At 48.7% G+C, this 27,981-nt stretch overlaps 2 protein-coding genes, 1 long non-coding RNA gene and 3 other non-coding genes across 8 annotated transcripts in view; 4 read left to right on the top strand and 2 right to left on the bottom strand.

Annotated features, from left to right (window-relative positions):
- The first annotated feature begins 262 nt into the window (after positions 1–262).
- Positions 263–5,159, top strand: LOC109027006 (uncharacterized). 2 transcript variants are annotated; one of them, XR_008680279.2, is made up of 4 exons: positions 263–790; positions 1,726–1,810; positions 2,920–3,045; positions 3,755–5,159. It is a non-coding gene; the product is annotated as an uncharacterized lncRNA (long non-coding RNA). The 2 variants fall into 2 exon arrangements; XR_002006108.4 differs by lacking the exon at positions 3,755–5,159 and having other exon boundaries at positions 2,920–3,708.
- TRNAR-CCU (transfer RNA arginine (anticodon CCU)) lies at positions 1,599–1,671 on the top strand. The gene has a single exon. It is a non-coding gene; the product is annotated as a tRNA-Arg (tRNA).
- TRNAR-CCU (transfer RNA arginine (anticodon CCU)) lies at positions 2,123–2,195 on the bottom strand. The gene has a single exon. It is a non-coding gene; the product is annotated as a tRNA-Arg (tRNA).
- Positions 2,802–2,874, top strand: TRNAR-UCG (transfer RNA arginine (anticodon UCG)). The gene has a single exon. It is a non-coding gene; the product is annotated as a tRNA-Arg (tRNA).
- Positions 5,160–6,534: 1,375 nt separating the features above from the next.
- On the bottom strand, positions 6,535–14,395 carry ATP5PD (ATP synthase peripheral stalk subunit d). The gene is made up of 6 exons (XM_004040956.4): positions 14,273–14,395; positions 10,182–10,312; positions 9,834–9,930; positions 7,768–7,839; positions 6,884–6,946; positions 6,535–6,738 (listed from the first exon to the last, which is right to left on the bottom strand). The coding sequence occupies exons 2-6, from the start codon at positions 10,301–10,303 to the stop codon at positions 6,607–6,609; spliced, it is 486 nt and encodes a 161-aa protein (XP_004041004.1). The 5' UTR covers positions 10,304–10,312; positions 14,273–14,395; the 3' UTR covers positions 6,535–6,606.
- Positions 14,396–14,398: 3 nt separating this feature from the next.
- Positions 14,399–27,981, top strand: part of KCTD2 (potassium channel tetramerization domain containing 2) — an 18,807-nt gene continuing 5,224 nt past the window's right edge. The window contains exons 1-5 of one of the 2 annotated variants that reach the window (XM_063706113.1): positions 14,399–14,647; positions 14,767–14,937; positions 16,566–16,674; positions 20,358–20,449; positions 26,846–26,941. In XM_063706113.1, coding sequence (XP_063562183.1) covers positions 14,399–14,647; positions 14,767–14,937; positions 16,566–16,674; positions 20,358–20,449; positions 26,846–26,941 — 717 coding nt within the window. Of the gene's footprint in view, positions 14,938–16,565; positions 16,675–20,357; positions 20,450–26,845; positions 26,942–27,981 lie in introns of both variants that reach the window. The other variant, XM_004040955.5, reaches the window with a different exon arrangement.

The raw sequence follows: 27,981 nt of genomic DNA, 5'->3' as shown, positions 1-27,981 counted from the left end.
AGGAAGACTGCTCTGCCCATGACAGAACGAGGAGACTGTAGGAAAGTGTGCATGGCTGGCAACTGACCCCCTGTGAGCAGTCAGGGACACGTTCTGGAACTAGGGCGGCGGCAGCAGGGATGGGGAGGAAATACCGGATGCTGGAGGATTATGAGGACAGAAAATTGGCCTAGGTACTGTGGGAGTGGGGGTGTGACATGGATGATGCTGTGCACTCACACAGCAACGTCATGAAGGGGAGTGGCCTTGGGAGGACAGCTGGATCAGTGTGGTTTTGCCTTCGAGGAGGGGTGCCCAGTGGTGATGCCCAGGAGAGGGAATGGAAACCTGGAGCTGGGAGTGAGGTTGGAGCTGTAAGATCCAAGACCCAGGGAGACAAGAGGACCCTGGGGACGAATAGGAACAGCTGAGCAAGGCAAGGCTGAGCCCCGGGCGGGCGGGTTGGGGGAACATGCCTAGCTAGAGGCCGGCAGCAGGAAAGCAGAGAAGGCATCCCTGCAGGTTGGCCCTGGGGCAGAGTGCTGGATCCCAGCAACGGACAAGTTAGTGAACTTAAAGGGGGGCATCCTCAAGGCAGTAAACCGGAGCCAAGTGGGTTAAATCCTTCTTGCTGCTATTAAGGGGAGGAGACAGGTTTCTGCAGACTCTACATTTTGGAGAGAAACAGAAAAGAATGTCCCCAAGTCTCCTTTGCTCTGCGATGCTGGGGCAGATTGGCAAGGTCCCAAGAGAAGCACAATGGTAACCGACGCTGCCCTTGGCTGAACTTCTTCTGTTAAATCCTTCGGATGTGAGTAGACTTTTATTTAATAATTTTTTTTCTTTTTTTTCTTTTTTTCAAATGAGACTGCGTCTCGCTATGTTGCCCAGGCTGGTTTTGAACTCCTGGGCTCAAGCAATCCCCCCACCTCACCCTCCCAAAGTGCTGGGATGCTGGGATTACAGGCGTGAGCCACCGCACCCGGTCTGTAGCCTTTAATAATGGATTTTAAATGTGTGTAACATTTTAAAATGTGCTTATTCTTTGTTAGAATTAGGGTGAAATATCTACTTGGCTGATTTTCCTTTCTATCTATACTTGTAGTATCTAGTATATATATATTTCTACTATTACAACTGGAAGAACTTGTTCCCCCTGGTTGTACATTCCCTCATGATAAGCAAGATTTTCAGTGTTTATGTTTCAATATTCATGATTAATACTTGTCTGTTCTCCTTCACTTCCTACGCTACTTTTTCCTAAAATTCCTGGATTTTTTTTATCAGTTCTGTAGAGGCGGACAGCAAGGCTCAGGGCGGTAGGAAGGAAACACCTCCAAACCTCAGTCTTCATACCCCATGGTCCGGGTGTCCAGGCAACCTCCAAGCGGACCCTCGGGGCTCCATGGGGCGTCCCAGTGCCGGGGGCTGGGGGCTGGTGCTCGCTAAGTAAGGATGGGGGCAGGTCCCTGCGCACCGCGGTATCTTCCCGCCCGCTCACCAAAAGTGCGCGCGGCAGGGACGGACCCACTTCATGGATCACGCCTCTCTCAGGCCTTTTCTAGGAAAAGGGGCCACTCGCTTATGAGGGGAAGGGATGGCACGGCCACGTGCCACAAGCCCCAGTGGCCTAATGGATAAGGCACTGGCCTCCTAAGCCAGGGATTGTGGGTTCGAGTCCCACCTGGGGTAGAGGTGAAAGTTCCTTATACGGAATTTTTTGTTTCTTTTCTCTTCCCTTCTCAGGGATGCTGGAATCGACCTTGGTCTCTAGTTCGACTCCCGTGCAACGTGTTGAGGAGGAGCCACCTCCTCCAAGCACCTAAAGCCGGTAAGCTCGGGTCTTGCCAAGCCCTTGAATGAACAGCTTTCGTCCGGGTACGGCCCCACAATTTCGAAGCTGGGGAAACTCGTAAGAATAAAGTTGCCCAAAGGGATCCCAGGACACCCCAGCTCCACCTGGCGGGGCAGCCCCGGAGAACCAGAGGTAAATGACCACCGCGACTGCAAACAGAGGGTCCTGCAAGAGAAGGCGAGGGGTGCAAACAGGGCAGAGGCATGCAGGTAGCGGGCAGGTGGTGGTGGATTCTGAGGTCTCTGGCTGCCGGCACCAAAAGTAACCTTGCGAGCACAGCCCTCTCGACACCCCAGGTGGGACTCGAACCCACAATCCCTGGCTTAGGAGGCCAGTGCCTTATCCATTAGGCCACTGGGGCGCGGTAAGACGCTAAACCCACGTGCTCCTGGATAGGCGTCCAACCGTAGTTCCCAAACACGGCCCTGCTGTGGGTCACCGCGCTCCAAGCCTGAGAAGCCATGGGGACGACAGGATGAACCGCTGGCTGGGCGCGGCTTCCCCACCGGGCTACACAAGAGCTCCATGCGGTGACGACGCGCGGGGACCAGGAGCCCGCGGTGCCCTGTAACCCCGAGAAGAAATGCTCGGCGAGCGCAGAGGCCGGTGGAGCATAGCTGGGAGGAATAGGGATGGACGAGGGCGGAGGGAAGAACAAACCCTCAAACTATGCTGGGATTCGGGCACGGGCTGCTCGCTCCAAAAGAGCCCGACCACAAAGGAACCCTCAATCTTATCTGACGTCAGACGCCTCATCCCTTAGGCCACGCGGTCGCAATTCCCAGGGAGGCTCAGAGACTAGTCCAGGTGCCGCTCCGCTCGGGGGTGACTAGGCGGGCGGCTGGGGCCAGAGGAAGGGTGAGCGCTTCGCTCAACAGGCGGCCAGGGTGAGAGCAGTGAAGCTGCGCCACGCCGGAGCGTTTAATGGCCATCAAATTGATCTCTCTAGCAGGTTCCTACAGTAGGAGACCGCGTGGCCTAATGGATAAGGCGTCTGACTTCGGATCAGAAGATTGAGGGTTCGAGTCCCTTCGTGGTCGGAACGTTTTAATCCCTGCAACTATAATTTCCCTCACTTGTTTTAGACCCAGAAACGCCTCCCAATCCCTCCACACCGGGGCTCCCGGGATCCGAAGCTGGGGAGCTGCTTCTGTCCAATCAGGCTTTGCATCCCGGGACGCTTCCGGTTATGGCGTCATTACGCAGCCAGAGTAAGTAGGGCCCCATTTCTTGTTGTCTCTCTTGAGCTGGTACCTGGAACGAGTTCAACATCCAAACATTCGCCTCGTAAACGTGCTCTGCAAGCTACAAACCCACAAGCAAATGACACGGAGCGGGTTATGTTTCAGTCTATCGTTATGAAGTTAAACAGCAGACAAAACTCCAGTCTCTGGCCGGGCCCAATGGCTCACGCCTGTAATCCCAACACTTTGGGAGGCTGAGGCGGGCGGATCACGAGGTCAAAGTTCGAGACCCGCCTGACCAACATGGTGAAACCCCGTCTCTACTAAAAATACAAAAATACAAAAATTAGCCGGCCAACCGTGGTGGCACGCGCCTGTAAACCCAGCTACTCAGGAGGCGGAGGCAGCAGGAGAATCGCTTGAATCCAGGAGGCTGAGGTTGCAGTGAGCCGTGATCGCGCCACTGCACTCCAGCCTGGGCAACAGAGCGAAAGCCCGTCTCAAAACAAAGAAACAAACAAAAAACTCCAGTCCCTAGCCTCAAGGGCAGTGGGGGTGCTGCCCAACTCTGTGGCCTCAGTCCTGCTAGTGGGCTCTGTCCACACTCAGACGGCACCCACCACCCCACTACCCTGTGCTTGGAGGAAGAGGGTGTCAGGATGCATGTGTGTGCAAGTGTACTTGGACACAGGGGAGAATAAATGCTAATTTTTTTTTCTTTTTCTTCTTCCCTGAGACGGAGTCTCGCTCTGTCACCCAGGGTGGAGTGCAGTAGCGTGATCTCGGCTCACTTCAAGCTCCACCTCCTGGGTTCACGCCATTCTCCTGCCTCATCCTCCCAAAGTGTTGAGATTACAGGCGTGAGCCATTGGGCCCGGCCAGGGACTGGAGTTTTGTCTGCAGCAGACAAACAAGCTGGGACTACAGGCGCCCGCCACCACACTGGCTAATTTTTTGTATTTTTAGTATAGACGGGGTTTCACCGTGTTAGCCAGGATGGTCTCAATTTCCTGACCTAGTGATCCGCTCACCTCGGCCTCCCAAAGTGGTGTGATTACAGGCGTGAGCCACCGCGCCCTGCCCAATTACCTTTTTAATGTAAAATTAATGCATGTACAACGCAAAAATGCTGAACAATCCAAGAGGGCATAAAAAATAAAAGTACCCCCTCCCCACCCACGTGCCTTTAGCTGAGCCTGTTCCCACTGTTTGTTCACTGTTATTTAGCACAGGGAATCTCCCAAAGGGCTCCCCCTAATGCTGGGGGTGCCCCCTTCACATCCCAACACCTTCACGGGGCTCAGCGGTGCTCTCCTTGAACAGCGCGAGCTCTAACTATGCTCCAAGTAAACTGCATTTTTTCTCAAATCCCTGCGCTTTCACTTGGCTGTCGTCTGCATCCTCAGATCCTCAGCCGGATGGCTGAGTGCCAGTTCAGTGACTGCAGTCTCGCAGGGGAAGGGTGTGGTACTTCTGTTACGCACGTTAAAGGCCTTGCACAGCTACCACTCCTCATCTCTGCCCAGTCAACAATATGTTGACTCAAGCAGTTTTGGGGGGAGTAGACTCCGCCCCTCCGCTGCCTTCCATCTTCAACCCGGCCTTACTCCTACCAATCAGGAGCCATGCACCCAGGCTCTCCTCTGCTTACGTTAAGACTACGCTGATTTCTCGAGGGTTGTCAGGCATTGTTGCTCTTCTCCAATATACTCCGCCTGCAAAAATGGGCCGGGCGCGGTGGCTCACGCCTGTAACCCCAGCACTTTGGGAGGCTAAGGCGGGCAGATCACGAGGTCAGGAGATCGAGACCATCCTGGCTAACACGATGAAACCCCGTCTCTACTAAAAATACAAAAAAATTAGCCGGGCGTGGTGGCGGGCGCCTGTACTCCCAGCTATTCGGGAGGCTGAGGCAGGAGAATGGTATGAACCCGGCAGGCAAAGGTTGCAATGAGCAGAAATCGTGCCACTGCACTCCAGCCTGGGCGACAGAGCAAGATTCCATCTCAGAAAAAAAAAAAAAAATGGCAGAAATGTCACATGTCTGCCCTGCGTAGATCATGCAGACTTTTCCTACAGGATTTAAGCCACATCAAGTCAGCCTTTGCTTACTTTCTTACCTAGAAACTTCCCAGGTTATCTCATTTAATTCTCATTACAATCCTGATATTTGTAAATGAGAAAATTAAAGTCTCAAGACAGTAAACAATCTAAAATCAGCAATTGGGTTGTAGGCATAACAGGTCCTCTGACTTTAAGGACAATTCTTTCTACCACCATACTTTTTTTTTTAAAAATACTTGCATTACTCTATGATCTACTACCTTGCTTTAAACCATCTCTATTTCCTGACGTTGCTCAGGTCTGCTAACCATAGTAAATAGTGGGGATTTTAAAAATTAAGTTAAAATAATTCTCCATGTTCAGGCCGGATGCGGTGGCCCACGCCTGTAATCCCAGCACTTTGGGAGGCTGAGGCGGGCGGATCACGAGGTCAGGAGATCGAGACCATCCTGGCTAACATGGTGAAACCCCATCTCTACTAAAAATAAAACAAATTAGCCGGGCGTGATGGCGGGCGCCTGTAGTCCGAGCTACTCAGGAGGCTAAGGCAGGAGAATGGCATGAACCCATGAGGTGGAGGTTGCAGTGAGCCGAGATCGTGCCACTGCACTCCAGCCTGGGCGACAGAGTGAGACTCCATCTTAAAAAATAATAATAAAATAAAATAATTTTCCATGTTCAAATGCAAAAAGCTGTAAGTTAACTGTGCAACATAAGTTTCCCTTTTTTTTAGAGGCAAAGTCTCGCTCTGTCACTCAGGCTGGAGTGCAATGGCACGATCTCGGCTCACTGCAACCTCTGCCTCCCAGGTTCAATCAAGCCTCAAGCTGAGGCCAAGATGCCTCAGCCTCCCAAGTAGCTGGGATTACAGGTGCCCCCCACCCCCCCGACGCCTGGCTAATTTTTGCATTTTTAGTAGAGATGGGGTTTCACCATCTTGGCCAGGCTGGTCTCAAACTCCTGACCTCAGGTGATCCACCCGCCTGGGCCTCCCGAAATGCTGGGATTACAGGCGTGAGCCACCATGCCCAGCCCAAAGTTTCCTTTTCTAATACCACTTTTGTGCTCAAAAGCTGAAGCACAGAGAAGTAAATCCCTGCTGTTACACCTAGCTATTTGGACCAGCTGTTCTTGTGACTTACTAATGGACAAGCAGGAGCACTCCCTTGGAACCAGGGGTTTGAAACCAAAGAGGAAGTTGAAGAGAATCAGCAGATAACAATTCTTTACTACATCACGGTGAAATACACTGCCATAGCCCCTAGTGTTATTTGTTGCCATTTCAGCAGTCCTGGGGCCTCAGTAAGCAGCGCCTACATAGCCCGTCAGACAACCAGCCCAACAAACCTGTCTAGGCTCACCTTTCCATTTAAACAAAAACCCCGCTGCCAGTGAGGCCACCTCAGAAGAGAGGCTTAATTATCTCAACCACAGAGAAGAAGACACACCCAGAACTGTATAATTATTATTTTTAATGTCCAGAAAGTGTAATACAAGGACCAGAGCTTCCTCCTGGACTCAATTTTATAAATTCTCAATTGGTTGGTGAGGCCAATAGGGATACTTTTTCTTGTCTAATTTGGTTTCTGGGAAAGCTTCATTCAAGTCCTCAATGGTCATCTGATCAAATGGAATTAAGTTCTTCATCTTCTCCATCTGGAAAGAGGGGGAATGTGTTTAGTTAATGTAAACAGAGACGGAAAGCAGAATATCCAAGGCAGGTTCCTGCCACCAGGTGAAAGATGTGTGGCCATGAAAGAGAGAAACCATATTATAGGCAACGGCTACCCATCATCCTTACCTCTTTCTCATATTCTACAATCCTGGCCTTTGAGAGAGACACCCACTCAGCACAAGATTTCACCTTTAAGAAGAAAGAGAAATTCAGTTCTGAAACCAGGCTGCATTCTACCCCAGCAGCTGCTAAAGTAGGAGTCGCCCCAGCCCACTCCTGCTGTCCTATTGCTCTATGGAGAAACCGTGGTTACCCTGAGTGGGGGCGCTCACTCTGACAGGCAAACCACAGCTTTTCCTAACACTCACAGAGAAGCCCATATGGAAAACCAGCTTAGGATGGCAGCACCCGGCTGCTTCTGCAAGTTCCTCATCCGAAGACCTACAGAATGCCTGTTTTCACAGGGCTCAGCCACTGAATGGTTAGGACATGCCACCTGAGCACCTAGCCAGACTTCTCTTTGGTGGAGCCACTGAGTTCCATAGTTGGCCTTCAGTGCTTTCAAGCAAATAATTAGGTATTTGAATACTACTTGGGTAATTTTTCTAATTCCAACTCCTTGTTTCTAACAGTTTGTTGAGGTATATCTGAAATATGATAAAATGCACATATTTAAAGAACACCATTTGATAAGTTTTGATATTTGTATCCACCTGTGAAACCAGCAGTCCCCTCTCAACCATCCCCAGGCAGCCACTGTAGACAAACTACATTTTCTAGAGTCTTACAAAGATGGAATCATATGCTATACTCTTCTTTTTCTTGTTGGCTTCTTTCACTCCGCATAATTATTTTGAAATTCGTCCATGTTGTTGCATTTATTGACAAGTCATTCCTTTACATGGCTGTTAACTCTTTTCCATTTAATTCACTCCAACTTAAGTTAGGTATAATAGAGAGCTGTCAAGATCAAGAGAATTTTAGAATAAGCAGGAGCCTCAACTACTTACATCTTCTTTTTCTTCGGCATCCACCTGGGCAGTATATTTATCCTCTGGCACGGGAACCTTCAGCGCATTAAACTACAAACACAAGGACAGTGAGTCATCGCCAATACACCCAGGAGCTCAAAGGGCTGGAAGCTACGAATCCTTAAAGATCATACTGAAAGACATTCTGTGTCCCAAGCGGAAACGAATACACATCTCAATACTGGAGGAGAAAGAATATTAGACTGGGAACAGGAGCTCAAGGGTCTTCTCAGCCCTATCACTAACTGGGAACCCTGGACAATTCTTTATGATGATGAGCTTCATTTTCTTCATTTGAAAAGCACAGCTGGACTTGATGACCAAAAAATGGCCTCTTAGCACCTTGAATTGTAAAGAAATTCTGATTTCTCTTCTGCATGGAACCCTAGGGAGCTGACGGGTGGAAGGAGCACTGCGTAATGAATGGTCTCCTTAGAAGACTGCTTAGTGTTAGCCGGGCGCGGTGGCTCATGCCTGTAATCCCAGCACTTTGGGAGGCTGAGGCGGGCGGATCAGCTAAGGTCGGGAGTTTGAGACCAGCCTGACCAACATGGTGAAAGCCCGTCTCTACTAAAAATACAAAAATTAGCTGTGCAAGGTGGCCAGCACCTGTAGTCCCAGCTACATGGGAGGCTGAGGCAAGAGAACTGCTTGAACCTGGGAGGCGGAGATTGCAGTGAGCTGAGATGGCCCCACTGCACTCCAGCCTGGGCGACAGAGCAAGACTCCGTCTCAAAAAAAAAAAAAAAAGACTGCTTAGTGTTATGGCTCCAGCACTTAACACTACCTGGCACAGAGTAGGCCCTCCATACGCATCTTTGAATGAATAAGCAAATGAACTCTGGATATTGAGACTTGTGTAAATATCAGAGGAGGATAGATGGATGAGAAATTACAGCTATAAGGGACAGTTAAAAAGAGCAGAGGCTGGGCATGGTGGCTCACGCCTGTACTCCCAGCACTTTGGGAGGCCAAGGAGGGTGGATCACCTGAGCTCAGGAGTTCGAGACCAGTCTGGGCAACATGGCGAAACCCCGTCTCTACCAAAAATACAAAAAATTAGCCAGGCATGGTGGTGCTGTGGTCCCAGTTACTCGGGGGGATGAGGTGGGAGGAAGGCTTGAGCCCGGGAGAAAGAGGTTGCAGTGAGCTGAGATGGCGCCACTGCACTCCAACCTGAGTGACAGAGTGAGACTCCAACTCAAAAAAAAAAAAAAAGAAGAGCAGAGAGGTGGATTGCCTGAGCCCAGAGTTTGAGACCAGCCTGAGCAATATGACAAAAACCTGTCTCTACCAAAAAAAAAAAAAAAAAAAAAACGAAAATTTATCAGGTGTGGTGGTGGCATGCGCCTGTAGTCCCAGCTACTCAGGAGGCTAAGACAGAAGGATGGCTTGAGCTTGGGAGGCAGAGGCTGCAGTAAGCTGAGATTGCGCCACTGCACTCCACCCTGGGTGACAGAGCAAAACTCCGTCTCAAAAGAAAAAGGACAGGAAAAGAGTAGAAAAAAAGTCAGTTTGTTCCAAAGGGAGGAAGGAAGCTAAAAGGAACCCAGGAGGTGGGCAAACATTTAACTTGAAAGCCCCCTGGGGCGTGGTGGCGCATGCCTGTAGTCCCAGCTACTCTGGAGGCTGAGGCAGGTGGATTGCTTGAGCCCAAGAGTTCTGGGCTGTAGTGCGTTATGCCGATCGGGTGTCTTCACCAAGTTCAGCATCAATATGGTGACCTCCCAGGAGCGGGGGACCACCAGGTTGCCTAAGAAGGGGTGAACCGGCCCAGGTCAGAAACAGAGCAGGTCAAAACTCCTGTGCTGATCAGAAAGCCCTCTGGCTCCCAGATTAAGGCTACACTGTACTGCTGAATGAACAGAGCCTAAATTCCTGCACCTATTTACAGTTCAATTGACCACAAGGCCTTTGGCCATACGCATCCTTCCTAAGCTTCCTTAGGGATCTGGCTGTCATGCTGTGTATGTAATTATCCCTGTTCCTGCTCCCTACCCACAGGCATGTTACAAGCTCAGTGCTTTAGAGGTGTGAAGTCTCACCTTCTTCTCAAAGTCATCCACCAAGCCAGCCTTGGCCACATTGGCCTTGTAGTAAGCCCAGTCGATAGCTGGTGGATTCTCAGGTAAAGCAGCCAACCTGCCCACAAGGAAAGGCAAAAGTTAGGATTGTTCATAAGCAGTAGAAAATTCACATGGTAATTTTCCTATCCCTTCTTCCTATGGCCTGGAGGGTCACCACACTTTCCTCTCCTAAGATCATCATGACAATGCAAGGATTTCTTTATATGTTGTCATAAGGGCATCAAGAATTCATATGTAATTCCTTAATACTGTTTTGTTTCTAGATTCAGTGGCAAGTATGGGGTTCCCTCTCAGAAACATACTGACCTGGAGGTGAGGGTCTCATTCCAGGATTTCAGGGAACTAGCAATGGCCTTTTGGTTCTGGGGTATGATCTCTGCAAAAGCTACCCAGTCAATGGTTTTTAGAGCAAGTTTTCGCCCAGCCATCTTGGGATCCTGAAAAATAAGTCAAATAAAAACAAGTCTTTTTTATGAGGTGAATTTTCAGTTGGGAAAAATGATAAATAACAAAATAAGAGCTCTTAGAGAGAATCCTTTAAATCTTACAAACATGCAAGTCTTCACAAGAATCACTTGAACCCAGGAGGTGGAGGTTGCAGTGAGTCGAGATTGCATCACTGCACTCCAGCCTGGGAGACACAGCAAGACTCCAACTCAAAAAAAACAAAAAAGACAGGGTAGCTTTTCAAATTCAAGGTAATTCAAGGTGTGCGGCCAGGCGCAGTGGGCTCACGCCTGTAATCCCAGCACTTTGGGAGGCCAAGACAGTTGGATCACCTGAGGTCAGGAGTTCGAGACCAGCATGGCCAACATGGCAAAACCCCATCTCTATTAAAAATACAATAATTAGCCAGCCGTGGTGGCCCGCGCCATAATCCCAGCTACTCCAGAGGCTGAGGCATAAGAATCACTTGAACCCAGGAGGCAGAGGTTGTAATGAGCTGAGATGGCATCAGTGCACCCTAGCCTGGGCAACACAGCAAGACTCCGTCTCAAAAAGAAAAGGAAAGGACAGTGTAGCTTTTCAAATTCAAAGTGTGCAACGTGGCATACAAATACATTCTCTCCCAACTCCTATTTAGCCTTAAAAGCCCAGCTCTCTTGGCCGGGCGCAGTGGCTCATTTCTGTAATCCCAGCACTTTGGGAGGCTGAGGCGGGTGGATCACTTGAGGTCAGGAGTTCAAGACCAGCCTGAGCAATAGGGTGAAACCCTGTCTCTACTAAAAATACAAAAATTAGCCGGGCGTGATGGCATGCACCTGTAGTCCCAGGTACTCAAGAGGCTTAGACAGGACAATCACTTGAACCTGGGCGGCGGAGGCTGCAGTGAGCTGAGATAGCGCCATTGCACTCCAGCCTGGACACAGAGTGAGACTCTGTCTCAAAAAAAAAAAAAACCCCAGCTCTCTTTATCCCCTCCATGTGCCTCTGGAAAAATTACTAAAAATAACACTCTTCTTGCATAAAAGTTAATAAAGACATTTCCACTCAGATTGTGTTTTATTCACTGATTCTCCAGTAGACAGAAACTGACACACACCTAAGTTTCAACAAGGCTTAAACAGAGCACTCTCTAGGCTAAAATTTACTTATGTGTAAAATGGGCATTATCAATCCTGCTTGCCCCAGGGGGCTGCTAAAAGTATCACATGAAATTGTGCACAGCAACTTGCTCCAGAGTTTTACAAACTTAAAAGGGCTATCCCCTTCCAACTAGATTGGTAATACACCTGCACCTTCTTATTCACATCAGATTATACCCTAGCAGCACCAGCACACGTTATGCACTTTTTTTTTTTTTTTAGATGGAGTTTCACTCTGTCCCCCACGCTGGAGTGCAGTGGCATCATCTTGGCTCACTGCAACCTCCACCTCCCAGGCTCAAGCAATTCTCCTGCCTCAGCCTCCGGAGTAGCTGGGATTACAGGCACCCACCACCACACCCAGCTAATTTTTGTATTTTTAGTAGAGACAGGGTTTCTCCATGTTGGCCAGGATGGGCTGAAACTCCGGACCTCAGGTGATCCACCCACCTCAGCCTTGCAAAGTGCTGGAATTACAGGCATGAGCCACCGCACCCGGCCTGCATTTTAAGAGGTATTCAACACATGTGAAAATGTGAGAAAAATACGGAAAACGACTACAGCCACTTAAAAAAAAAAGGCAGAATATAGGAAAATAGTCCTCTTTAAGTAAGATCAGGGTCAGATATTAAAAGACTGCAAAGTCAAAAATCTCTATAAGCTTGGAGTGGAATGCAAGGGAGGCGGAAGCAATCTTTCTCAGGATCTTCAAGAAAGTTGTCAAACACCTGTCCTGTCCTTCCTTTCTTTCTCAGGACAGCTTGTTTCCTGTTGTGGAGGGGAGGTGTTAAGGCAATTGGCATGTGATTTTAAAGTTACCAGGGAACCAAGCACCCTTACAGACTTTCCCAAACATCAGTGTATCGGGGAACTTGCCCCGATAGTCACATAGGTTCTTTTCTATTTTCCTAAGCGTCGGCTGGCTTGACAGAGTACAAAAGAGAGAAATTTTAAAGCTGGGCATCCGGGGGAGACATCACACGTTGGTAGGATCCGTGATGCCCCACAAGCCACAAAAACCAGCAAGTTTTTATTAGGGAGTTTCAAAAGGGGAGGGAGTATACGATGTCTGTGGGTGACAGACATCAAGTACTTAACAGGGTAATAGAATATCACAAGGCAAGTGGAGGCAGGGTGAGATCACAAGACCACAGGACCAGAGCGAAATTGAAATTGCTAATGAAGTTTTGGGCACCATTGTCATTGATAAAATCTTATCAGGAGACAGGGTTTTGAGATCAACCGGTCTGACCAAAATTTATTAGGTGGGAATTTCCTTTTCCTAATAAGCCTGGGATCGCTATGGGAGACTGGAGTTTATTTCACCCCTGCAGTCTCAACCATAAGAGACAGGTACGCCCCAGGGGGGCCAGTTCAGAGACCTACCCCTAGGTGCGCATTCTCTTTCTCAGGGATATCCCATGCTGAGAAAAAGAATTCAGCGATATTTCTCCCATTTGCTTTTGAAGGAAGAGAAATATGGCTCTGTTCTGCCAGGTTCACCGGCGGTCAGAGTTTAAGGTTATTTCTCTTGTTCCCTGAACAATTGCTGTTATCCTGTTCTTTTTTCAGGGTGCCCACATTTCATATTGCTCAAACACACATGCTGTACAATTTTTGTAGTTAACACAATTATTACAGGGTCCTGGAACGATATACATCCTCCTCAACTGACAGGATTAAGAGATTAAAGACAAGACAGGCATAGGAAATCACAAGAGTATTGACTGGGGAAGTGATAAGTGTCCATGAAATCTCTACAATTTATGTTTAGAGATTGCAGTAAAGACAGGCATAAGAAATTACAAAAGTATTAATTTGGGGAACTAATAAATGTCCGTAAAATCTTCACAATCCACGTTCTTCTGCCATGGTTTCAGCCGGTCTCTCTGTTTGGGGTCCCTGATTTCCCGCAACATCAGTGGAAAATGGAAGTCACAAATAATTGTGTGTGTGTGTGTGTGTGTGTGTGTGTGTGTGTGTGTGTGAGACGGAGTCTCGCACTGTCGCCTGGGCTGTAGTGGCGTGGTCTCGGCTCACTGCAACCTCCGCCTCCCGGGTTCAAGCGATTCTCCTGCCTCAGCCTCCCGAGTAGCTGGGATTATAGGCGCCTTCCACCACGCCCAGCTAAGTTTTTGTATTTTTAGTAGAGGCGCGGGTTTCACTACGTTGGCCAGGCTGGTCTCGAACTCCTGAACTCGCGATTCGCCCGCCTTGGCCTCCTAAAATTCTGGGATTACAGGCGTGAGCCACCGCGCCCGGCGAAATTTTTTTTAATTCTTAAAAATCTATTGCTTAATCCCCAGCGCCTAGAACAGATCATGCGCATAGGAGGTGCTCAATGAATCTTTCTTGAATGAGTAACCGAACTCTGCACCCGAGGAGCCCTGAACGCTCTATACGTTCGAATCCTGGAAGCTGCCGGAGGAAGGGGAAGGGCGCAGCACCGCAGCCAGCTGAGCGTCCCTCGGCAAGTTAACACTGTCTGCGTAACGTTTCCCCAGTCCCCCCACCAAACTATTGAAGTCTGCCGCGCTGGGAGCGGACTGCACGAGACACGGCTTGTGACAGCGCCTACATCAGCGGCGTCCGGGACACAGCCGGGCCCCCCTGACCCCGCGCGCCAAGGAGGGCTGAGGAAGGGATCGCGGGGCAAGGAGCGGCAGCTACACAAGGGACACTCTGCCAGCGGGGCAAGCCGAGGGCCCAGCGTCCTTGACGGGGGCGTGACAAGGGTCGGCGTGAGGTTTGGAGAGGGCAGAGCAGAGGAGCCCTCCAGGGATCAGATCCAATGCCCCAAGCCCCACTCACCTTCACCGACCCTGGCTGCCCACGGTCCTCCGCAGCAAGTAACGGAAGTGGGTCACGGGAAGATCTTTCCTCAGCCAACCCCAAAGCCAAGGGGGTGGGCCTTGCTTCGCAGATCAGCCAATAGAGATGAGGGCTGGTTCCGGAAGTATCTTCCCGGGGGCGGGCACAGCGCCTCCGCCGCGCGGGTCCCCGGGCGCTGGTTGGGGGCGCTCCCGTCCCTCTCCCCTCTGCCCCACCCCCGCCGATGGGCCGGCCCGGCTCTCCCTGCCGAGAAATGGGCCGGCCCGGCTGCGCGCGGGCAGCAGCGGCGGCGGCGGCGGTCCAAGATGGCGGAACTGCAGCTGGACCCGGCGATGGCGGGGCTGGGAGGGGGCGGCGGGAGTGGGGTGGGCGACGGGGGTGGCCCAGTCCGCGGGCCCCCCAGCCCACGCCCGGCTGGCCCCACGCCCCGCGGGCATGGCCGCCCGGCTGCCGCCGTCGCGCAGCCGCTGGAGCCGGGTCCCGGACCACCCGAGCGGGCAGGGGGCGGCGGCGCGGCCCGCTGGGTCAGGCTGAACGTGGGAGGCACCTACTTCGTGACCACCAGACAGACCTTAGGCCGGGAGCCCAAGTCATTTCTCTGCCGCCTCTGCTGCCAGGAGGACCCGGAGCTGGACTCAGACAAGGTGTGCCCCGCCCTCGGGCGCGCCCCCGGGCCTTCGAACCCCCTGGTTTCTCGTAGATCGGTCCCCAGAGTCCTGAGACACGCTCCTCACAGGCAGCCCCCTCAGGCCGGGACCCCATCCTCCCCCTCCCTCCCACACTACTCGCAGGGGCCTCAGAGGGACCTCCCACTCCCCTTCTCCCATGCTGAGGCATACTCTGGCTTTCTCCCCGACCCCGCCCTTCGTTCTCCGAGACTCCTTCCCACACTGCGCCCACCTGCACCCACGAGAACGCACTCCACACCCCTTCTCCATATTCTCTGCCCCTGACATCCCACTGAGATCTGCATGAGTTTTCCCTGGCTCCTCTTCAGTCCCCCCACTGCCGGTGCCAGATGCATCCAGAACTGGGTCAGGGTGAGCTCAGGCATCCTTGTAGCTTTCTCAGACTCCCTCTCGGACCCCTCTGCCAAGTTGGGCTTCCACAGCTGCAGGAAGCGCTCCTTGTGATATCACACTGCTTTCCTATAGTCCTGGTTCCAGAACTTTTATCTGTTAACAGTCACTGGTTTAGGTCCATATTTAGATCAAATGCGTTTTTTGGAAAGAGGTTACTGTTTGCCGCTGCAAATCTAGGCTAAGACAGAAGGAAAATGAAAATTTTCCCGGGAAAATTTTGGGCAGGATGCATGGCTGCTAACCAAAGGGTTGAGAGGTGACAAGACACTTAAACCATTTCCAGTTTGAACTGTGTCAATTTCTTTTTAACTTTACGTATTCACCTTTAAGTTCTCAACTTAAAGGCACTGACCATAACTCACACCATCTTATATCCCATATAGCACTCAGCTGGTGACCTCAAAACAGAGCTGGAGTTGCGTAAACATTTGTTGTTTTCGTTTATTCCTCTCCTCTAAGAAATCTCAGATTGATGGAAACCTATCCTGCCCTAACTTTAAAGAGATTTCAAAACCCTTGCTTATAAAGGAATTATTTTTATCTACTCTATATCCTCCTTGTGGTAATAGAAGCCAGTTTCTTCTTGTTCCTTTTACTGTAAAGATGAGTAGGATTAAAGCTGCTCAGAGCCAAGTCCTGGCAGTACCGAGCTTCCTCTGGGCACACTGCTGGGGTGTGTGAGATTACAGCTGGCAGTGCAAACTCCCACTGATGTTGGCCTTGAGCTCAGGAGCATTGCCAACTACACAGAGGTTTTCTTGGAATTAGGAATGCAGTTCAGAGGCAGTGGAAAAGTCAGAATGTCCATCTCAAGCAAAGATTTCAATTACACAGCTACGGCATTTTCTCCCTTTCTTAATAACAAACACGCTACAGAAGAATGTTTGTCACTGTAATTATTGTCCAGGCAAAGATTGCGAATTCCAGCCAGTAAGTAAACGCCTAAATGAGTATGACTGTCTGTAACACCCTACCTAAGATGATCTTAATGTACAAGATACATAAAGCTATAGCTTTCTTACCAATAGTTTGTGACAAATGTGTAACAAAACTTGCCATCACTAAAGTCTTTTAGCTGATGGAATGAATTGTTGTCTTGGGGCGCTGACAAAGATGGTGAAATCCTGCCCTGCCTTTGTTTAAAATACTCCTCAAAGGTCCACAATGATACCCTTGTGTTTGGTTGGCAGGATGAGACAGGAGCCTATCTGATTGACAGGGACCCCACCTACTTTGGTCCTATCCTCAACTACCTCCGCCACGGGAAACTCATCATCACTAAGGAGTTGGCAGAAGAAGGTAAGAGCACTGTTTGCATTGGGGATTTTCAAAATGCAAGTAGAATCTTTAAAGTTGTTTTACAGATTTCAGTTTTGTTTGACATTTTCATCAGGCGCATGTGCAGGTATAGTTTCAGGTTTATGAAACAGAGCAGAAACTACCAGTCTTGTCTGAGGGAGTCATGATTAAGGAAGCCTCCTTAGGCTTTGTTCAGCTTCCTGGGTGAGAAGGAAGATAGGTAGCTCTGCTTTGCAGTTAATTTCAGGAGTTCTTTCCGAATCTCCAGAATTGTCACGATCCTTTTTTTACATTTATTTGTGTGCTAGCAGTGAGTGTCTGTAGTCTGAAGAAGCAAGACATCTCTGACATTCAGTTATTTATAGTTTTAATTTTGGTTTGAACTCACAGTTGTACAAAAATAATAAAGGCTTGGCCTCATTTCTTTTAAGACTCTGGCCTCATGCTTCCCTGTAAATGTTTGCAGCTGACCTAATTCATTCTCCAGTTCACTGTCAGGTGTATCATCACTTGCCTCATCTTTGTGGTTTGTAGGGCATTGGGACTATAAGTGGGTCTAGTCCACTTTCTACAAGGCTTGGCATGGTCCCACTGAAGGCATTCAGTTGTAAAGGGGACTGTCCCTAAATCCAGGGCACCCTGATCTGGGAGCTTTGTCTCTGAGTAAGAAAGCTTGTAATGGCTGTACTAGTTAATGAAGTGACTGCGAAACAACTCTGTTTCAGCTAGTAGAAAGAGGAATTGCTCTCTCTCTCTTTTTTTAAATGTCCCTTTTTAAACAATATTTCAAACGCATACAGAAGTAATGGGAATAGTACAGTGAATTCCTTGCATCCACTATCCAGCTTCAACAATTACCAACTCATGGGTGATCTTAATCTTATTTATTTTTCTTTTTTAATTTTTGTAAGTACCTAGTAGGTGTATATATTTATGGGGTACATGAGATTTTTCTTTTTTTTTTTGTTCGCTCAGGCTGGAGTGCACTGGCACAGTCTTGGCTCACTGCAACCTCAGCCTCCTGGGTTCAAGCGATTCTCCTGCCTCAGCCTCCCAAGTAGCTGGGATTACAGGCGTGCACCACCATGCTTGACTAATTGTTTGTATTTTTAGTAGAGACAGGGTTTCACCATGTTGGCCAGGCTGGTCTTGAACTCCTAACCTCAAGTGATCCACCTGCCTCAGCCTCCCAGAGTGCTGGGATTACAGGCCTGAGCCTCCGCGCCCAACCTGAGATGTTTGGATATAGGCATGCAGTGTGAAATAAGCACATCATGGAGAATGGGGTATCTGTCCCCTCAAGCATTTATCCTTTGTGATACAAAAATTCAATTACCCTCTTTTAGTTAAGTATCTTTTCTAATGCCTTTAATTAAAAAAACTTTATTTTGAAGTAATTTAAAACTTCAAAATAAGCAAGAAAAGAGCAAGAATGACACAGAGAACTCCCTATATCCCAGATTAACCAATTTTCAACGTTATTTTTGTCGTATTTGGGGTTTGGGGAGATCTTTTTGTTTGTTTTTTTAAGAGTCAGAATCTCACTATCTTATCTTGCCCAGGCTGGTCTCAAACGTCTGGCCTCACATGCTCCTCCTGTCTCAGCCTCCTGAGTAGCTGCGATTATAGGCACGAGCCATCATGCCCAGCTTTTTTGTTTTTTTTTTTTTTTGAGACGGAGTCTTGCTCTGTCGCCCAGGCTGGAGTGCAGTGGCGCAATCTCGGCTCACTGCAAGCTCCGCCTCCCAGGTTCACGTCATTCTCCTGCCTCAGCCTCCCGAGTAGCTGGGACTATAGGCGCCCGCCACCACACCCAGCTAATTTTTTGTATTTTTAGTAGAGACAGGGTTTCACCGTATTAGCCAGGATGGTCTCGTCTCGATCTCCTGACCTTGTGATCTGCCTGCCTCAGCCTCCCAAAGTACTGGGATTACAGGCATGAGCCACCACGCCTGACCATTTTTCTTTTTTTTTTTGGCGACGGAGTCTCCCTCTGTCGCCCAGGCTGGAGTGCAATGGCACTATCACAGCTCACTGCGACATCCACCTCCCGGGTTCAAGCGATTTTCCTGCCTCAGCCTCCTGAGTACCTGGGATTACAGGTGCATGCCACCACGCCTGGCTAATTTTTTTATTTTTGGTAGAGACGGGGGTTGCACCATGTTGGTCAGGCTGGTCTTGAACTCCTGACCTCGTGATCCACCCGCCTTGGCCTCCCAAAGTGCTGCGATTACAGGCGTGAGCCACCATGCCCAACCTTTTTTTTTAAAATCATATTTGCATTGTCCTTCATTCTCTATTCCCCCCTCCCTACCCCCATCCGCTTGCCTCTCCCACCACAGTTATTTCTGAACTATTTGAGAATAGATTGCAGATTTCACCCCTTAATATTTGTATATATTTCCCAAGAACAAGGATACTCTTTTATGTAACCACAGACAGTACAGTTATCAAACTCAGGAAATTTAATACTGCTGCTTTTATCTACAGCTTATATTGCAGTTTTGTCAGTTGTCCTAATAATGGCCTTTATAGCAAATTTGTTCCTGTAGGATCACACGTCTCATAGTTGCCCTAAGGCCTTTGAGTTCATTTAGCATGCAAGTCTTTAAATGGTTGCCTTTTATATTGTTCAAATGATTAGCATCCTATTAAGTTTGGCCCACATAAATTTGTACACACACCTCCATCCCCACCCCCAGTCCCTTTGAGGGCAGATTGGACAAAAATATCAAGTTCAGGAGGTGTCCAACATGACTAGTTCCAGGAACTAAGTGACATATGGGAAAAGTGTCCTGCAGCTAATGGGCAGGTGCCAGGTAGGGAAAGGAGGGTTGAAATGGAGTGAGCAGAACATACCCTGGCGTTTGACTAATTTATGTTGGAGAAAAGGTCATGGGTTTACCGAAAATAGCAAAGAGATATTTCCTAGCAGAAGGAGAGAGATTGGATTTACATTTAAATAATGCAGTTTTTAGGCCAGGAGCTGTGGCTCATGCCTGTAATCCCAACACTTGGAAGGCCAAGGTGGGCGGATCACTTGAGGTTAGGAGTTTGAGACCAGCCTGGCCAACATGGCAAAACCCCGTCTCTGCGAAAAATACAAAAATTGGCCGGGCACGGTGGCTTTACGCCTGTAATCCCAGAACTTTGGGAGGCCAAGGCAGATGGATCACCTGAGGTCAAGAGTTCAAGACCAGCCTGACCAACATGATGAAACCCTGTCTCTACTAAAAATACAAAAAATTAGCCAGGTGTGGTGGCAAGCGCCTGTAATCCCAGCTACTTGGGAGGCTGAGGCAGCAGAATCTCTTGAACCCAGCAGGCGGAGTTTGCAGTGAGCCAAGATCATGCCATTGCACTCCAACCTGGGCAACAAGAATGAAACTCTGTCTCGGGCGGGGGGAAAAAAATACAAACAGCCGGGTGTGGTGGTGTGTGCCTGTAGTCTCAGCTACTTGGGAGACTGAGGCAAGAGAATCGTTTGAACGCAGGAGGCGGAGGTTGCCGTGAGCCAAGATCGCACCACTGAACTCCAGCCTGGGTGACAGAGTAAGACTCCGTCTCAAAAAATAAGTAAATAAATAAGCAGTTTTTAGCAAGCATGTAACCTTCAGCCTCTCCTTGGTGTTTTTCTGGCAATCCCTCGCACCTATCTGACTGCAGTTTTGTCCTTGTTCCAGGTGTGCTGGAGGAAGCGGAGTTTTACAACATCGCGTCCCTTGTGCGGCTGGTTAAGGAAAGGATACGGGACAATGAGAACAGAACTTCACAAGTAATGTATTTGGAACTGTTAAGGAGGGATGTCTCAAGTGGGCTTCTGTTGGTCGGTCTGTGATTTGAAAAGGATGCCTTTACCCTTAGAGCTGGAGGTGTGTGTGGAACACCGTTTGCAGTGCAGGGAATGCACAATCAGCCAAACTGCACAGGAGAAAAGAAGAAACCACAAAGAAAACAGAATAGGCCTATGTCCCAATAGAATGAGAAGATTGTCGCTGCTTACCAGATGGCAGGAGGAGGCTCCCAGGGCACTTCAGGTCTAAAACCTGCTCTCTGCCTGAGTATGTCTCCCTCCTAAAGACCATAGAGGTCTTGGTTCCACCCGTTGGCCGCTTTTTTTTTTTTTTTTTATGAGATGGGGTCTCGCTCTGTCGCCCAGGCCAGAGTGCAGTGGTGCAATCTCGGCTCACTGCAACCTCTGCCTCCCAGGTTCAAGTAATTCTCCTGCCTCAGCCTCCCGTGTAGCTGGGACTACAGGTGTGTGCCACCACGCCTGACTAATTTTTGTATTTTTTTAGTAGAGATGGGGTTTCACCATGTTGGTCAGGCTGGTCTCGAACTCCCGACCTCAGGTGATCTGCCCACCTCAGCCTCCCAAAGTGCTGGGATTACAGGCGTGAGGCACTGCTCCCAGCTTGGCCGCTCTTTATGGAGATGAGCCTTTAGCATGTGATCGAGTCACATGCAGCTCCTGTGAGCCACTTGAAACCAGTCTCATGGGGTAGGCTTCAGCAGCTGCTTGTGAACCCTGCTTTTTTTTTTTTTTTTTTTTTTTGAGACAGAGTCTCACTCTCTCCCCCAGGCTGGCCTCCCAAAGTGCTAGGATTACAGGAGTGAGCCACTGCGCCCGGCCTGAACCATGCTTCTAAGAACATAATATCAAGCTGCTCTTTATGATAGTGTCTTGATTTTGGCGGGGAGAGGGAGGACAAGGTCTCACTCCCGTTGCCCAGGTTGGAGTGCAGTGGCATGATCACAGCTCACTGCAGTCTTGGCTTCCCAGGCTCAGGTGATTTTCCTACCTCAGCCTACCGAGTAGCTGGGACTACAGCTGCAAGCTACCACACCTGGCTAATTTTTTGTATTTTGGGTAGAAACGAGCCTTGTTGGCCAGGCTGGTCTCAAACTCCTGAACTCAAGCAACCCGCCCACCTCATCCTCCCAAAGTTCTGGAATTACAGGTGTGAGCTACCGCACCTGGCCTTGATTTTGATATTAACTCAGATACAGTAACAAGAGCGAAAGGGAATTTGCCCACCTAGTGAGAGGAAAGAAAGATGTTACGGCACATCTATTTCACATCCTGCCATTCGTCATATGTTTGTCGTGTGTTTGAATGGCCATAATAGCTTCTATTTGGCCCTTGGGATTCTGTAAGTAATTGAAAGTCCTTGCCCTCAAGAAGCTTGAAGTCGGCCGGGCGCGGTGGCTCACGCCTGTAATCCCAGCAGTTTGGGAGGCCGAGACAGGCGGATCACGAGGTCAGGAGATCGAGACCATCCTGGCTAACACGGTGAAACCCCGTCTCTACTAAAAATACAAAAAAAATTAGCCGGGCATGGTGGTGGGTGCCTGTAGTCCCAGCTGCTCGGGAGGCTGAAGCAGGAGAATGGTGTGAACGCAGGAGGCGGAGCTTGTAGTGAGCCAAGATCGCACCACTGCACCACTCCAGCCTGGGCGACAGAGGGAGACTCCATCTCAAAAAAAAAAAAAAGAAGCTTGAAGTATAGCCAGGAAAATAGACCCTCTCTTTCATGCGATTAGACTGTTTTAAGAAACTGCAACTACAGAGTTAACAGAAGGCAGAGTCGTGCTCCACCATGACTACCTGTGTTGTAGCATAATTGCCTCTTTTCCCATCAGATACTGGTAGTAGATGCTTTAGGTATAATCTATTGCAGCACAGAATTTTCCTGCCATTAAGAAGGCAGGAAAATTATTCTTTTTTCTTCTTTTTTTGAGACAGAGTTTTGCTCTGTCACCCAGGCAGGAGTGCAGTGGCATGATCTCGGCTCACTGCAACCTCTGCCTCCCAGGTTCAAGTGATTCTCATGTCTCAGCCACCTGAGTAGCTGTGATTACAAGTGTGTGCCACAATGCCTGGCTAATTTTTGTATTTTTAGTAGAGATGGTGTTTCACCATATTGACCAGGCTGGTCTTGAACTTCAGGCCTCAAGTGATCCACTTGCCTCAGCCTCCAAAAGTGCTGGGATTACAGGCATGAGGCACCATGCCTGGCATAAGTTTACTTTTAAAAGTAAAAAATAATGCCTTGGTCTTTCTGTGTTAGATTTCATATATCAAAGTTTTCTGGCTCTAGGCCAGGTATGGTGGCTCACGCCTGTAATCCCAGCACTCTGGGAGGCTGAGGAGGGCAGATCACTTGAGGTCAGGAGTTCAAGACCAGCCTGGCCAACATGGTGAAACCCTATCTACTGGCCGGGCGTGGTGGCTCATGCCTGTAATCCCAGCACTTTGGGAGGCTGAGGCAGGTGGATCACCTGAGGTCAGGAGTTCAAGACCAGCCTGACTAACATGGAGAAACCCCATCTCTACTGAAAATACAAAAGTAGCTGGGGTGGTGGCACATGCCTGTAATCCCAGCTACTTGGGAGGCTGAGGCAGGAGAATGGCTTGAACCCAGGAGGAGGAGGTTGTGGTGAGCCGAGATCATGCCATTGCACTCCAGCCTGGGCAACAAGAGCGAAACTCCCATCTTAAAAAAAAAAAAAAGAAAGAAAGAAACCCTGTCTACTAAAAATACGAAAATTGTCTGAGTGTGGTAGCGGGCGCCTGTAATCCCAGCTACTTGGGAGGCTGAGGCAGGAGAATCGCTTGAACTAAGATAGCAGAGGTTGCAGTGAGCTGAGATGGCACCACTGCACCCCAGCCTGGGCAACAGAGTGAGACTCCATCTCAAAAAAAAAAAAAGTTTTCTGGCTCTAACTGGAATATTTGGATGAATAACTGACACTAATGATGAAAAATTAACTCTTTTATCCACTTCATCTCCAGCAGTTTGCAAAAGTGAAGAGAAGGGCTTATTCATTTAGTTTTCTCCCATCTAGCTGACAGCTCAAAGGCTCCTTTTTGATGTTCAAAGGTGGCTTTGTAGTTGGTTTGCAGATTACCACTTGGAATGTGATCCAGTGTCACCAGTCTCTTTGCTATCTTACGTTTACGTGGTATCTTTCACTATTGTAGATATTTAATAGTTTAGACATTTTGGTAATCTAGCCTTATCCTCAATTTCCCACATTCTAAAAAAATGATTGCTTACTATAGATTTTAAAGTACCATGAATTATGTAATTTGAAATGATTCAAGTCATGGTACCTGAACATTCTCCCTTCTTCATCATTAGCTAATTCGTGGAGAGCATTATAAGATTTCTGTTTGATGACCGCAATTAAATTAATTAGTCTTCTAGATTCTGAAGGCTTGTGGATTTATACCCCTTTGGAAGCTTTTTTGTTCTAGGAATGTCAAGACCTTTTTGATGTTAACTATCTTTCCATCCTTTTTATGTAGTGAAACTGAAAAATGGATTTGATGTTATTCAAAGACACCCTCTTTTGTACTTGTTGTATGTGGCTCTAAGATGAAGTTGGCTGTGTGTGGATTTTCGTTTTGTTTCATTTTGTATTTTTCTTTATTTTTTTGTGTGTGGATTTTCAAACATGTTACCTCCTTGAACTTACCTGTAGCCCCTCACATATGCAGGATTCAAGCCAAGCAAGCCCAAGATGTGGGCCTCAACCCTACCTTTGGTTTCATGACCTCTTAGCTCTTAGTGGCTGCCACCTAACTACTTTCCTCTGTTTCTTTTTTTTTCTTTTTTTTTTTTTTTGGAGACAGAGTCTTGCTGTGTTGACCAGGCTGGAGTGCAGTGATGCGATCTCAGCTCACTGCAACCTCTGCCTCCTGGGTTCCAGCGATTCACCTGCCTCAGCTTCCCGAGTAGCTAGATTACAGGTGTGCACCACCACGCCCAGCTAATTTTTGTATTTTTAGTAGAGACAGGGTATCCCCATGTTGGCCACACTGGCCTCAAACTCCTGATCTTAGGCGAGCCACCGACCTCAGCCTCCCAAAGTGCTGGGATTACAGGCGTGAGCAACCATACCCAGACTCCTATTTCTTAGAATAGTATTTTTTGTAGGTGATTGATCCTGGTGCATTTCAGAGCACAAGTGGTTTACTTTGGAAGGGAGAAAAAAGAGGCAGTATAATGGCATCTTAAACACCTGGGACTTTGACAGCTGTGGCCAACATCACAGATCTTTTGTGATACTCTGAATTTTGTACTTATACAATTGGTTTCCAAAATAAGTGGTTACAACCAATTAAAATCTTCAGAGGATTTGTACTATATGTAATATGGAAGGAAATCTTTGAAATCCTTAGTACTTTGGTTAATGATAGCTATACCTCTTTTTTTTTTTTTTTTTTCTCGAGGCAGAGTCTTACTCTGTCGCCCAGGCTGGAGTGCAATGGCGCGATCTCGGCTCGCTGCAACCTCTGCCTCCCGGGTTCAAGCAGTTCTCCTGCCTCAGCCTCCCGAGTAGCTGGGATTACAGGCACGTGCCACCTCACCCGGCTAATTTTTTGTGTTTTTAGTAGAGATGGGGTTTCACCATGTTGACCAGGCTGGTCTTGAACTCCCAACCTCAGATGATCCGCCCACCTCGGTCTCCCAAAGTGCTGGGATTATAGGCGTGAGTCACTGCACCCAGCGATCGTTATACCTCTTTTGGGAGAAAACATAGAAGAAAAAATACAGCATTGTCGGCCGGACGCAGTGGCTCATGCCTGTAATCCCAGCACTTTGGGAGGCCGAGGTGGGTGGATCGCCTCAGGTCAAGACCAGCCTGGCCAACATGGCGAAATCCCATCTCCACTAAAAATCCAAAAAAATTGGCTGGGCACGGTGGCTCATGCCTGTAATCCCAGCACTTTGGGGGCCCAAGGCGGGCGGATCACCTGAGGTCAGGAGTTTGAGACCACCCTGGCCAACATGGTGAGACTTCATCTCTACTAAAAATACAAAACTTAGCCAAGCGTGGTGGTGGGCGGCTGTAATCCCAGCTATTCAAGAGGCTGCTGAAGCAGGAGAATCGCTTGAACTCGGGAGGCGGAGATTGCAGTGAGCTGAGATGGTGCCATTGCACTCCAGCCTGGGCAACAGAGCGAGACTCTCTCAAAAAAGAAAGAAAAGGAAAAAAAATAAAAAATTAGCTGGGCGTAGTGGCACATGCCTGTAATCCCAGCTACTCGGGAGGCTGAGGCAGGAGAATCGCTTGAACTGGGGAGGTGGAGGTTGCAGTGAGCCAAGATCACCCCACTGCACTCCAGACTGGGCAACAGAGTGAGACTCCATCTCAAAAATAATAATAAGGCTGGGTGCGGTGGCTCATGCCTGTAATCCCAGCACTTTGGGAGGCCAGGGCAGGTGGATCATGAGGTCAGGAGTTCAAGACCAGCCTGGCCAACATGGTGAATCCCCTTCTCTACTAAAAATACAAAAATTAGCCAGGCTTAGTGGCAGGCGCCTGTAATCCCAGCTACTCGGGAGGCTGAGGCGGGAGAATCGCTTGAACCTGGGAGGCGGAGTTGCAGTGAGCTGAGATCGCGCCACTGTACTCCAGCCTGGGCGACAGAGTGAGAATGTGTCTTAAAAAATAATAATAAATAGGCCGGGCGCGGTGGCTCATGCCTGTAATCCCAGCACTTTGGGAGGCCGAGGCGGGTGGATCATGAGGTCAGGAGATCGAGACCGTCGTGGCTAGCACAGTGAAACCCCGTCTCTACTAAAAAATACAAAAAATTAGCCGGGCGTGGTGGCGGGCGCCTGTAGTCCCAGCTACTTGGGAGGCTGAGGCAGGAGAATGGCATGAACCTGGGAGGCAGAGCCTGCAGTGAGCCAAGATTGCACCATTGCACTCCAGCCTGGGCGACAGAGCAAGACTCCGTCTCAAAAATAAATAAATAAAATGATAATAATAATAAATAATAATAATAATTTTACTTTATTTTTGACTTGGGGAAATGGATTAAATCTAAGTTTGTTGGCATAGTTGCTCAAGCATTCATCCCTCTGAAGTTCAGAATTATTTTACCTTTTTTTTCTTTCACTCTTTGGATACGTTTTTATTGAAAAGCCACAGTATGCTGGCTTGTGGTCATTTAAAAAGAAAAACATTTTTTAAAGAGAAGGGAAAAAAAGAAACGCCACAGTACTACTTGTAAAAGGGGATAGTGGGTGGCTGCCAAGAAAAGATTTCCAAGCAAACTCCTTTTCAGTGTTTATTCATTTGAAGAGCCTCCTTGGGGCAGCTGCAAACTGTGGTGTCCTTGGTGCTGTTCTCAGTCTGCGCCTGGTCGTTGCAGGGCCCCGTGAAGCACGTGTACAGAGTCCTGCAGTGTCAGGAAGAAGAGCTCACGCAGATGGTGTCCACGATGTCCGACGGCTGGAAATTCGAACAGGTACATCTTTTAACAGAGCAGCAATCCCAGGCCCCGTTCAAGGGGTCTGCAGCTCTTCAAACAATCAGTGTGGATGGCCAATTAATAACCATGGGAGACGGGTACGGCCAGGTGGGATCCTATTCCAAAACATGGGCAAAGAGCCATTTGGTGGGCACTGCTGGCCTAGTGGTACGTGAGGAGTTGGGGAAACAGAGGAGCATCATGTCTTAGCTTCACACCCAGACTTTCCAGGGGAGCCAACGAGCAGTTTAGGCTTGAAGTGCCTCAAAGCCTTTGGTTTTTGTTCCCTCACAGGGATTGTAGAATGAGTCCCTAAAGGAGACTGGGATTCGACAACAATCCTTCCATTTCTTTTCCCAGGGTCAGAACTTTTTGGTTCTGAATGTCTTATGTAATCCACCATGAAGAGCTTGGTGAACAGCTGTGCTAGGAAGGATCAGGCGCCATGGGAAGTGTGGTGCGGCCGTTTCCCCTACTTCTCTCCGCCTCGTGCTTACGATTGAGCTATCAAAACAAAGCTATGTTGGAGCTTCACTGTTTTCCTCCATTAGATGGCAGACTTGTTAAATTCTGTTGCCTTCAAAACATAGGAAGGCCAGAGCGAATAGAGTAAATACGATTTTTTTTTTTTTTGGAAAGTCAAGTCCCTTTCTTCATTCCATACCTTTTAGACATGGCATTTAAAACAGACATTGCTACATCACTAACTTCCCACAAGCTGTGGTGTCCACTGGAAAAATGTAGTCCTTGATATTTCTATTTCACATTCAAGTGATCCTCTGCCACTTATTAACTGGTTCACTTCAATTTCAAAAAGCCAAAAAAGTCCTCTAACATAAGCCTTCCAAGGTGATACTTTCAGAAACCAGGGTTGGAACTAACCAGACAACAGCGCGACAGCCAAGACGAGCTGCTCTTGATGCCCTTTTCACTTCTGTGTTGTCCTGGTTGAAGTTGGCAAAGAGCAGCTGGCCGGCGCCGGCCTCCCTGCTCTGGCTCGCCAGGTTCATGGCTAGGCGCGCGGCGAGTGGGCCCGG

The sequence above is a fragment of the Gorilla gorilla genome, chromosome 4, assembly GCF_029281585.2.
Source record: "Gorilla gorilla gorilla isolate KB3781 chromosome 4, NHGRI_mGorGor1-v2.1_pri, whole genome shotgun sequence".
In the NCBI taxonomy this organism is placed as follows: Eukaryota; Metazoa; Chordata; class Mammalia; order Primates; family Hominidae; genus Gorilla; species Gorilla gorilla.
The sequence above is the reverse complement of the archived record's forward strand: the minus strand, read 5'-3'. Positions and strand labels throughout refer to the sequence as shown.

Excerpts from the sequence above, each read along its gene's own strand:
- ATP5PD (XM_004040956.4), bottom strand. The coding sequence starts at position 10,303 with ATGGCTGGGCGAAAACTTGCTCTAAAAACCATTGACTGGGTAGCTTTT. Across the intron at positions 9,931-10,181 it reads AATGAGACCCTCACCTCCAG|GTTGGCTGCTTTACCTGAGA; the intron begins GTCAGTATGTTT and ends CCTTGTGGGCAG. Across the intron at positions 6,947-7,767 it reads ATGCCGAAGAAAAAGAAGAT|GTGAAATCTTGTGCTGAGTG; the intron begins GTAAGTAGTTGA and ends TTCTTCTTAAAG.